Raw genomic sequence first — 11,922 nt, 5'->3', positions numbered from 1 at the left:
GCCTGCTCTCTTATAGAACCCAAGACTACCAGCCCAGAGATGGCACCACCCACAAGGGGACCTCCCCTCTTGATCACTAATTGAGAAAATGCCCTGCAGCTGGATCTCCTGGGGACATTTCCCCAACTGAAGCTCCTTTCTCTGTGATAACTCCAGCTGTGTCAAGTTGACACAAAACCAGCCAATACACTTCTTTTGAATTCCATGTGCACCAGACATACGTGTGCTATGCATACATACATGCCACCAAAACAATGACTGTCTTGTTTTACATTGCAGTGGCTTTTTTATTTCTGAGAGATGGTATTGTGTAGCTCAGGCTAGCCTTCAGTTCCGGACCTGCTCCAGCTCCATGCTCTTGGTTTTGGTTTGTTTTTTTGTATAGTCGATGATGCCATAGGACTCTTTGTTCTGAGGTCTGTTTTGTTGCCTGAGAGCAAAGTCTTGCTCTGTAACCTTAGCTGACCTTGAACTCTTATGATCTTCCTGCCTCAGGGTCTTAATGCTGGGATTACAACACTTCAATGACTTTTCTCTCTCTGATTAGTTGGTAGTCTTTTCTGGGTTGCCTCTCACTAATAACTAATTTGTGTGTAGTGATTGTAGGCTAACGGATGCATTTGTGTGGTCAGGTGCACTCACTCTGAGAACCTGGGTGGTTTCTAAAGTCCCAGTGTGCTGCTCTACTGCTGCCCTGGCTTACCCGGGTGGCTCTGCCGTGTGCTCTGAGCACACCAGCCGAGAGTGAGCAGAGTGTGTCGGAGAAACTTGACAGGTGGGACTGGGAAAAGGGACTCCTCCAAGTTGTCTTTTTCATGTAGAGAAAACGCTGTTTATTAAAGGTGGGATTTATTTCCTTGTAAGTTAGTAGCCTGACCTTTGTTTCTTCCCTGTCTGGTGTGAGTAAGTCTGATGCCCTGTGTCCAGCAGCAGCCTCTAGGTCCATCCTCTTCCCTCACAGCAGACTTCCTTTGGGAACCTGGGGACTATGACTTAGCTCCTGTTCTGTGGCTAACTTTTCTTGTCCTCCTACAGCTTTGACAACTATTCTGCCAATGTTATGGTAGATGGAAAACCAGTGAATCTGGGCCTATGGGACACAGCTGGACAAGAAGATTATGACAGGTTGCGTCCCCTCTCCTACCCGCAAACAGTAAGACTCACACTTATTCTTACCATGTATAATTGTTCAGTGTCCAGTGCTCACAGATCTGCGTGTGTTGCTGGGACTGGGGTCTGTGCTGACAGTCAGTAAAGGTGAATACCTCCTTTCATGCCGACCAGAATTGGGAATTTTGAATATTACCATGTTTCCAGCCCTTTTTATTTTATGTTCTTTCATTCATTTTCAAGACAACCACACAGAACAGATACTGTCTTTCTTTTGGTTTTGCGAAGCTGTTCTTAACAGCAGTTACTTTGAAAGGTGGCTTGTTCTGGGATGGTTTTGCACTGTGAACTCAAACAGGCTGGGCATGGTGGCTCAGACCTATCATCCAGCACTCGGGGAACAGAGGCTACAAGGTTGGGGCCAGCTTGGTCTGTAGTTTTCTCAAACCTTGGCTCAGAAAATCCAAATTCAGCAGTTACAATCTTAAGGTTTCTGAGCTGGGGTGTTGCTTAGTTGTTAGAATGATTGCCTTGCGTTCCCAGTCTTGAGTTAAATCCCTGGCATGACATAAGCTGGACACAGTGGCTATGCCTGAAATCAGAAGTGAAGGCAAGATATCCAGGACATCCTTGGTTACATAGTAAGTCCCAGCCTGGACTACATGAGACCCTGTTTAGGAAAGAAGGTATGGTTTCATGAAACTGAATTAGTAACTTACTAAGGTAAGTTACTCCCCACTCCCCCTCCCCACGCTTTCACCCCCACCCCCAAAGTGCATAGTTCTTGGCGTCAGTACTGAGTCTTAGGTGTGGATTGAGGTCTCAGTTTTATAAAGTAGACCTTTGTATCCAGCCAGGAGAAAATACTTTTTAGATTCCTTTGCCTTCTGTATGAGACAGGCAGTGATTGATTATTTACAGAGCTAATTAGAGCTGGCAAGCTGATTGGGCACTTGGTGTCTGATGCAAAGCAGTTGTCATGTCATGTCATGTCACTTGCTTATCTCAGTTCATGTTCGTCATGTTAGACTGCACATTAGGGCCAGGGCTTGTGGCTCAGGGAAGAGCAGTTGCCTTTCTCCGTAGCAGCACAGGAAGTAAGGAAGCAAGAGTATCTCAGTGCTAAAGTGACCAACATTAAATGTTCATGATAGGCAGCAGAGCCAATGCCGTGGATTCAGGCAGAGCCTGCACTTCCCGCATTGCCGGGTAGTTCCAGGCAGTTTCTTCATGTCTGTCCTCTGCATGCTTGCTGCTAGCATAAGCTGAGTTCATACATCTCAGGCCAGGTGTGTTGGTTCAAGCCTGTCAGCTCAGAACTTTAGAGACAAAGCAGGTGGATGTCTATGAGCTCAAGGCCAGCCTGCCTGTATAGTGAGTCCATGTTTCAAAAATACAACAGCACAATCCCACTTGTGCACACAGCAGCTGTGGCCAGCCCATGCCCTCTGTTCCCAGTCAGCCCCTTCACTGACTGACTGATGGGAGTTTTGTTTGGACGAGCAGTACTTGTGCTCTCTTGCTTGGGGTGGGGGAGACAGCTTAGAGAACGACAGGCTTTGAACCCTGGCTGACTGGGAGCTGCAATCTTACTTCGGAGTGTCAGGAATCGGTGTAGTCTGCAGTTTGTGCTTTTAAATGAACTTCCTGTTCAGTTCATGCTGGTTAGACTTGTTCGAAGATGCCTTTGCTCTGCAGTCGGAGAGTACCTTTTGTTTCTCACTGGAGGTGTTACCGGATACTGTCTTTGAGCTGTAGGTTTTTGTTAATTGAGTTATAGCCAAATTTCAAATTTTAGTTAATGGTGCTAAACAAAGATCAAAAATGTAAGAGGAAAGATTTCAATCAGGTATTTCTTTTTTTCCAGTTAATCTAGTGTTAAAAATTAAGTGTGATTAAGTATTTAAAATCAGCTCACACTCACAAGAGGATTGCATTCTTCAGTGTCTTCAGAAGCACTCTACATCTAGTGAATGCTGGATAGTTCCAGACTTTAGGTGGATTTTACTTGGTTTTTTTGTTTGTTTGTTTGTTTTTGTTTTTGTTTTTCGAGACAGGGTTTCTCTGTATAGCCCTGGCTGTCCTGGTACTCACTTTGTAGACCAGGCTGGCCTCGAACTCAGAAATCCGCCTGCCTCTGCCTCTCGAGTGCTGGGATTAAAGGCCTGCGCCACCACGCCCGGCTTTAGGTGGATTTTAAAACATAGCAATTGGTATCTGTCCAGGCCCCTGGATGTGTCTGGAAGGGTGTGGCATCATTTCTGAGAAATGAGAGACACGTACGTATTGTGACACCGTGGGTACAGACAGAGTAGGGTGAGGCATTCTGTCTAAGGGAGTCATTCTTAGCAAGGCAAAGGTGACTTGACGGAAAGCAGAGAAGTGACTCTTCCCAGGTTGAATAAGCTGTAACTGAGGGCGAGGTCAGGCTGGTGAAAGCTGAAGTTGTCTGTATAGCAGCAGATGGTTTTCATGTTTAAGGACTGAGTGAGAAAGGAGGAAGACAAGATTCCTGCTAATATACCAGGTTCCAGTATGGAACGGTCAGGTGGATTGCCAGTGGTGCCGGGAAACAGCCCTAGCCCCATCTGTGGAAGAGCAGCTCTTGCCTGCTAGCCCCTGGTGTCACAGTTGTGTTGGTCCTTGGTTGTTGTTGGTTTGGTTTTTGAGTTATTCTCTGTATTGTCCTGGCTATCCTAAAACTTGCTCTATAGATGAGAGTGGCCTCAAACCCAGAGAGCCACCTCCCTCTACCTTCTGAGTACTGGGATTAAAGGCCTGAGTCACCACTCCCTGGTGCTGTTTCGATTTTCAGAGGGTTTCCTTTGTTAGATGTCTGGTCCTTCAGCCAGAGGTCACTAGAAAACTACTTACAATTAGCCAGAATAGGTGTCTTGCTTTTTGCCATGAGGGAACCCACTGGAGTTTTATTATGTGATGTGGGTGTGTAGGACTCAGAAGGGGTTTGCTCTGGCCCAGTGCTGTCTCAGCCTTGCATTTTAGGGAGTCCTGCCTAGAAGGAGGTGGGGTATAGAGGGCTGAAGCTGCTACACAGGAAAATCCACTTCCTTGCATTCTCTACCTCATGAAGTGACGTTGGCTTTAGGACATGATCTTGTAGTTTTTTTGTTTTTTTGTTTTTTTTTTTTCCCGTGTGGTTGCTTTTCATCAACACAGTCCTGTGGAGGCCTGGGAGCTTGGGAGACTTTACAGGAGCATCTGCACCCAGTGCAGTAGTCAGCATCAGGCCAGCTGCCTGCCCTTTTCCAGGGGGGCTTTTCTGGGGAACACGTGTCCAGCTTTTTAAATTCTTCTTTTCTCTGTTGTGTGTGTAAGCCCTGGTCCTTTTCCCTGTTGTGTGGAATCTGTATATTAAGAAGAAAAGGAGAAATCCACATGTGACCTTCAAGTCCAGATACAGTGTGTGTGTGAGAGCAGAATGAAAGGGTCCATGTGTCTGGAGGTGAGCGGTCCAGCGCCTCTTGTCCTGCCCTGTCTCACTGTAAAAGCTGCCTCCCACTGGGGACAGTGCCACTGACAGGCAGAGGTGTGGCAGGTGGGACCTTTCGAGCTGTAGTTGGTGTATGCTTCTGTGTGTGTTTGAATCTGGGTATGACAGAGACCACCTTCGGGTGTTGTCCCCCAAGACACACCTTGTCTTTTAAGTCCCAGCATCTTGCTGGGACTCAGGGCTTGCCGCAGGGTTCCTCATGCCTGCCCGGCAAGCATGTCCCCAAGTGAACTCTCTTCAGCCCTCGCTGTACTTTTGACTGCTGAGGGAGAGGTAGCTGGTGACATGGGAGTGCTAAAGTTACTGCAGACTCTCATTAAAGGCATCTTGCATGTGTGGTGTCACAAAGGTCCTGGTGATCTAGGAAAGTCGTAGTCAAGTCCTCAGGAAAGATGGTCAGCCACCCGTGAGGAAGGAGGTAGGAGCAGAGACACCAGCAGCACAGCCCCTTGGCCCTGGTATCCGGAAACAAGGGGATTAACCATAGGAAAAAAGCATCAGAAGCCAACTAATGGGATAAAAGTTGTGTTTAGGCCAAAGGCGGGGTGAAAAGGGAAGGAGAAAGCAGGAGGCTGATGGCGGAGTGCACAAGCGAGTTAGGGTGGGGCTGTGGCCCAGCTGTGCGTGCCTCTGTTCCATCGGGAAGGTCATAGAGGGCTGTGGAGTGGAATGGAGGGGCTAGAGGGTGCTCCAGCAGTATCGGAGCCATCCTGACAACTGTCACAACTGGATTGTGTGGTTTGGTTTTGGTGGTGGGGTATATTGTGTCAGGTCCTTGGGACGCTTGGGGGCCCTTAGAAGTAGCCCACAGACGGGACCTGGAGTCTGGAGACGGTTACTCTTTGAGTGTGAATGCAAGCTTGAGTGAGGTGAAATTAAAATCATCCCTTGCTTGTTTTTTTAATTAGAATTTCTGGGGTTTCATATTGGGAGATTGTCCATTTTTACTGAGCATAGAAACAAAAGGAAAGTATGATGAAAATGGAAAAGGTTGTCACCTACAGAGTTATGACCAAGTGGTGGCCTTTGCAACCCACCAAGGGACCTTAGTTCATTTCAGGAACTCACTCTAGTCTGAATCCATTCCTCCTCCCAGAGCGGGGCTAGGCGGCTGCCAGCCTGGATCCCTTAGGCTCTGTTCTGGAAAATTCACCCTGGCTGTGAGGTTCCCTTTGGCTTATCTCTGAGAAGGTGGAGTTCTCTGAAGATCTTGTCAGTGCTGGATGCCACAACAGGCCACTTTTTGAACGCTGAGCTCTGTGGGTTTTGTTACATTCTGTCAGGTGGCAGGCCCAGCATCCCTTGACTTCCTTATTGAACTGCTGGGTAGCTCCCAAGCCCCGTGTGCGGCTCTCGGTTTCTAAGGTGAACTGCATGATGGCACAGCTTTGGATTCCCCAGGAGGGCTGACACAAACTTGTGTGGAAACTAACAGGTTATATTGATTTTGTATTTCTTAGTTTGTACCGAACTCAAGCAAAGTTCTCCTGCATTACTAGGTTGGAGACACATGTGGTAAAGATAGAACCTCCAGGGGCAAAGACAAGCCGATTGCCGTATGTAAGACTTTGAGTCGACCTCAGCCTCAAGCTTTGTCTCTTCTCTCATCTCACTGAGTCTCCAGGAAGAGCTGGGCCTCGGCGTCCCTGAGTGTTTCCTCTCAGTCACTCAGGAGAGACTGCTCTTGATGAAATGAGCTTTCCCTGGCCTGTGACTGTTCACTCCCAGTGGACTATAAAGTGGTGGAGGAACTGCTTGCTCCCCTCCTCCCATGTGAAAGGAGGGGTGTCCGGAGGCCCCTCTCTGGGATGGTTGGAGGTGCAGGTGTGGAGGGTCCACCTGGTGCTCATGTGGGTGCTTTCTCGCTGAAGCAGACTAACCACTGCCAGGGCCTCTTCTCTGACTCTGGTGTCCTGTGTGGTGGGCTGTGGGGGTGGCTGCGCGGCGCTGAGGAGCTAACCCAACTGTGCTTTGAGAGGGTTGGAATCAACTTGGATGCTTGGGGGCCCTGGTGATTCTCTGATAGGCTTGTGCATGCGCCAGCATTGAAGTAAACAATTGTTTATACAAAGCTGTTGTGTGGGACATTTCTTTACTTTTCAGGTACCAGATACCAGCTGGATAGTTTAAGGTGCTAGCTTGGGAACTGTATACATTTCACAAAATAGCATAGTTGCCTTTTCTAGGGCTATGTCTTGATAAGCCTAACATTTTAGAAACCCTTGGGTATAATTTTATACAGGGGAATACCTGAATTTTACCTTATGTGTGATAACAGAAAGAAACCTCAGCTATTCTCTGTTCAGCCGGCGGTTTCTCTTGACGTAAGCACTCCTGCCCTGCTTGTCCTTGCGTTCTTTGGGGCCACAGACACACTGGGGTAGCTTTCCCAGAGGCCCTTGGCTCTGCTTGGGAAGATGGTGCAGTAGTTGGTGCTTGTCTACTGGGAGATGGCACACTGAGTTCCCTCCCTGGCTGGAAGGCTGGGGAGCAAACTTTTGAACTCCATTTTGGGCCAAGGACAGTGACAAGCTGGCTGATTGATGCTAGAGATGTAAGGAAGGCTCGTGCTTACTGTGCATGTGGAGGACTTAATGAAAAGCGTGCCTTGTTAGATGATGTGTTTAAATCGACTCTGCATTCATGAGCCTCAGAGAGACCATGGTTTTCAGAAGAACTTGTGTTGATAACAGATAATTAGGTTTCCAGTTGGGCACGATTAGCAAGCGGCCTCCTGGGAATGTGATTTGATACCTCCCTAGCATCAAACGGCTTCCAGCAGTTTCTCCTTCCATGTCCCCCTTTTTAAAAGGCAGGCCTGGTAATGGTTTTTGAGTCTCTGGCTGACTGGAGGGCTGGGTGGGAGCAGTGAGGACCTAGTTGCAGGTAGCAGTAGGCACACAGTGCCTCTGACAGCACATCGCTAGCTAGCGGCGTGAGGCGGAGTTCCCACAGTCCAAGACTGCCCTCTACATTGCCTGTGTTTCCTTCCTGTAGGACGTGTTCTTAATTTGCTTTTCCCTTGTGAGTCCTGCATCATTTGAAAATGTCCGTGCAAAGGTAAGTGGGACTTACGGGAAGATTGCTGCATAATGTCAGTCCCAGAAAGAAATCACAAAAATGAAATGAATGCCATCAGCTGCTGGCAACTTGGGGTTGTTTAACTTGGCTTTAGTAGCTCTGTGGGCCATTTTTAAGTCTCTGACTTTAGGGGATGGGTCTCTGGGACTTCGTTTCTTTGGGACGCTCCCCACTGCAGTAACAAGCACTTCAGGATTGGTCTGCTGGCCATTTCTTTCTGCTCCAGCATCTGGAACCAACCTAGTGAGAAGGGTGAGGGACCCTGGTGGTGTAGAGATTGGGACCCACCATGCTGGGGATAATGGTCCCTGAGTGGATGGTGAGTTTTCTAGGGTGATCCTGTAGATTAGATTTTCCTGAAAACAAAAGTGGGGGTACTTTCCTTTGTCTTCCTCCCTTGTCTCCTTTCCTTGGCCCTTTACGGATAGTCTGTTGTGTTGTCCTATCTTAGGAGCCTGGCCAGCCAGGGTATGTGTGGTTAAGGCTTGAGGAAAGGCAGATGCTCTGGGCGGCCAGCTGTGGCTGGAGGGTTGGCGCTCACTGCATTTACGTCAGCTGCGTGAGGGAAGGAAGTCAGAGAAGAGGGGCTTCACCTTGTTCCTTTCTTCACATGTAGTGGTATCCTGAAGTGCGACACCACTGTCCCAATACACCTATCATCCTAGTGGGGACGAAGCTTGATCTTCGGGATGATAAGGACACGATTGAGAAGCTGAAGGAGAAGAAGCTCACTCCCATCACCTACCCGCAGGGGCTAGCCATGGCGAAAGAGATCGGTATGAAACCCCCATTTCTTGTGTTGGCTTTGCAGTCCTGATGCCAGGCAGCTGGAGTCTGCCTGAGAGAGGGAAGTTTCTCCTTCTTGGGGTCTCTTTGCTTTGGGCAACCAGCCAAGCCAGGCCTTTGCTGGCCTTGTTGGTGGTGTGGGAGTTGACTGCTGGGGCGTGCCATGCTGAGTCAGCTGGGCTGTCCTGCGAAGCATCTGTCATTGCCTGTGGCTGTCTTTTCTAGGTGCTGTCAAATACCTGGAGTGCTCAGCTCTCACACAGCGAGGACTCAAGACAGTGTTTGACGAAGCTATCCGAGCAGTTCTCTGTCCCCCTCCTGTCAAGAAGAGGAAGAGAAAATGCCTGCTGTTGTAAATGTCGGAGCCCCTCGTTCTCAGTCCTGCCCTGGAACCTTTGTATGCTTTGCTCAAAAATCAGAGGAGCCTTCGCATTTGATGCCAAGTTTTTGTTACAGATTAATTTTTCCATAAAACCATTTTGAACCAATGAACCAGTCAATAATTTTAAGGTTCTGTTTTAAATGTAAGAATTCCAACTTACAGTCTATTAAAATTCAGCCCTAAAATGTCAAAGCCTTCTTAAAGCCTTATTTTTCAAAATCCCCTATTCTTGCCCAGATTAAGAATTGCCAAAATACCTTCTGAACTAAGTTGCGTGTGCTGAGACACCTAAGCACTAAACTCTCGAGAGACTTCTGTTGCTATGAAGACTGCAGCTTCTGGAGTCAGGGGTACAGACCCTCCTGTAGTGACCGTGTGACACAGCACAGCCTCCTTAATGACACGTTGCCATGTAACGCACCTGTAACTTATCAGCCCATGTTCATTACGTAACTTTGTACTGTACGTCACAGTGATGAGTGTGACAGCTCAGCTCTTTGATTTCATAGTGAGTTTTCTAAAAGACCAGTCGACTAGCTTTTGCAGACTTTGAACAGAACTCTGGTTCCTGTGTTGCCTCTAATGAAGTATTCTGTTCCTAGTTGTGGGTGTGCTGGGTGGAGTGTGAAACACGACATGATCAAAGGAGACAGACAGACAGACAGACAGACAGTATTTTGACTAATATGAAGTAGAGATTACACTACATTGTACATGGAGTAATTCAACTGAATTAAAGTGTCACGGGTAAAGCTTTTTAACGGTTAATTTCTGTCAAACAGTAGGTGTCTCTTGAGCTTCCCCCCGCCCGCCCTCACTGCTGTCCCTCCCCAGATAGGGCGTTGAGTCCATATTTAAACTGGCCACCCTCACAGTTCTAACTTAGCAAGTGCTTTTCTTTAGGACCCCTTCTTAACGAGCAATATGTCTGACCTGTACTATAAGATCTTTCTGATAATGCATTCAGAATTTTTTTTTTTTTGGTAGATCAGTAGAAGTGCGTTCTTGTTTTCACCTTACTTTACTCAAAGCTAGTTAGTGCTTTCCTTAGTTTTCTAGCAACTAGGTGTGAAAATCATGTGTTGCAGCTTTACAGTTTTTAAACTATTTTAGATATTCTTAAACTATGAACCTTCTAAACAGAGTACCAACACTGTCATGTGACTAATGCTGCCCCTCTAGACCTCACCCACGTGGACAGACGCTTCCTGTCGTGGATCTGCCTAGAGATGTTCCTTCGGGTCTGTGAGGTTCTGTCAACTGCTAGTGCTAACGCTGTTGTGTACAACCTAACTCACTGGCAAGAATACAGTGTTGGGCCTTTCAACCACTAGAACAAACTTTTTTCAATTGACAGTTGCAGAATTGTGGAGTGTTTTTACATTGATCTTTTGCTAATGCAGTTAGCAGTATGTTTTGCATGTATGACTTAATAAATCCTTGAATCATACAACTGGTCATGCTCGTGTTTTTGGAACTTGACAAGCTCTTGGCGTGTTTGCTCCGCTTTTAAACCCTGGCTCACTGGGGTGTGCTTTTCACACTGGAGGGATGGAGGGAGTCCCACCTTCAGGGAATAGGGTAGGTGAGCCCACAGCCACACTTGGGTGGGGTTGGTTTGATCACACTTGTTGAGCCATTGTGAGGTGCTTGTGTGGGGATGCCCACAGTAGGGTATGTTTGCCTGAGCATGTGTCTGGGAGGTGTGCCAGGATTGAGTGCTGCAGATGGGGAAGCTGAGTCTCAGGGCTTAGCATGGACCACGTCTCGATTAGACGGCCATTAGGATTAGCTCATTGGTGATTCGTAGACTTTGAATCTTCAAAAATTACATGTGTGTTCGTGCACGCACATTTCTCTGTGGCATAGACCAGGCTGGCCTCAAACTCCCTAGCGCTGTGACTAGAATTTGTACCATTTCCCAGTCTAAATTCTGACATGCACCTTCACCACAATGGTCAGCCATGGCTCTTGAGCCACTGAGGGGTCTGAGGGAGCCTCTTAACCCCTCTCCAGCAGATTTAAACCCAACTAACCAAGCCATCCTGGCTGCCTTGACCTGACCATCAAGTCTTTATACCCATCATAGCTCCAGGGCATACATAAGGTAACAAATTGTGTCTCTTGAGGGCTTTTTACCTTAAATCCAGGCTCCTGGATTTCCCTTCAGACTTCTGACCGCTGTCATTTTTGTGGTTATTCTGGCTGGCCTAGAACTCCCTCTGGAGCAGGCTGTGCATGAGCTCACAGAGAATGGTCTGCCTCTGCTTTGAGTGCTGGCATTAAAATGTGTCGCCGTACTTGGCAGGCATACTTATTAATATATCCTACAAGGTTTCCCTTCAATCTTACTTTGCCCCCTTTTGGAGTTCTGTTTGGTGACAACATCTCGAGTAGCAAAAGACGGCTTGGATCCTTTAAAGTTGTGACCTCCAGTGTCTGGGCCTCCTGCCCCCATCTAAATGGTGGGGATAACAGGCCCAAGTCACCACCATACTTGGCTTTTTTGTTGTTTTCTGGATTTTTTCTTTTTCTTTTTTTTTAAATTGTGTTCTGTGCTTGTTGGCTTCCATAATATATGCAGTTCTTAGTAACCAGAGAGACAAGGCAACGTGGTTTAGAATGGAAAGGCAGAACCTCATCACCCCTGGGTACAATAGTCCATGCTTGTAATCCCAGCATCCTGGCTGACACAGGGAAATGGCACACTGGAACTCGAGGAATCCCGCACCTCCCTTGCAGGCACTTGATGGTATACCAACTATTTTATTTTTGTTTAAATTCCCCTGAGCCTACCACCTGGCTCAGAGGTCGGATAATGTGAGAATTAAGCATACATAAGAGTNAGTGATCAGCTAGCTCATGTATCCATGAGGGAGGAGCTGCAGTGCCGGCTCAGAGGACGCTCGGGCTGTCCTAGTGACTCCGGAAAGATGCAGGTAAGTATAAAGTGCTCATCTGTTGTCTTAAAGTTCAGACTAGTGTAAACAGCAGGATGGGACCCCATCAGGAGCAGGGGCCTTGCACACCCACTGAGGGTCTTCAGATGGGA

The 11,922-nt window shown here is 47.6% G+C and overlaps 1 protein-coding gene across 1 annotated transcript in view; it reads left to right on the top strand.

Moving 5' to 3' along the window:
* The window catches only part of Rac1 (Rac family small GTPase 1), a 22,184-nt gene extending 11,861 nt beyond the window's left edge, over nt 1–10,323 (top strand). Inside the window, exons 3-6 of the mRNA XM_021222482.2 lie at nt 1,036–1,153; nt 7,619–7,681; nt 8,319–8,478; nt 8,714–10,323. Of these exons, the coding sequence (XP_021078141.1) occupies nt 1,036–1,153; nt 7,619–7,681; nt 8,319–8,478; nt 8,714–8,844 (472 nt within the window). The 3' untranslated portion in view covers nt 8,845–10,323. The remainder of the gene's footprint in view (nt 1–1,035; nt 1,154–7,618; nt 7,682–8,318; nt 8,479–8,713) is intronic.
* Nucleotides 10,324–11,922: the final 1,599 nt, after the last annotated feature.

Source organism: Mus pahari, chromosome 23 (genome assembly GCF_900095145.1).
Source record: "Mus pahari chromosome 23, PAHARI_EIJ_v1.1, whole genome shotgun sequence".
Classification (NCBI taxonomy): Eukaryota; Metazoa; Chordata; class Mammalia; order Rodentia; family Muridae; genus Mus; species Mus pahari.
The sequence above is the reverse complement of the archived record's forward strand: the minus strand, read 5'-3'. Positions and strand labels throughout refer to the sequence as shown.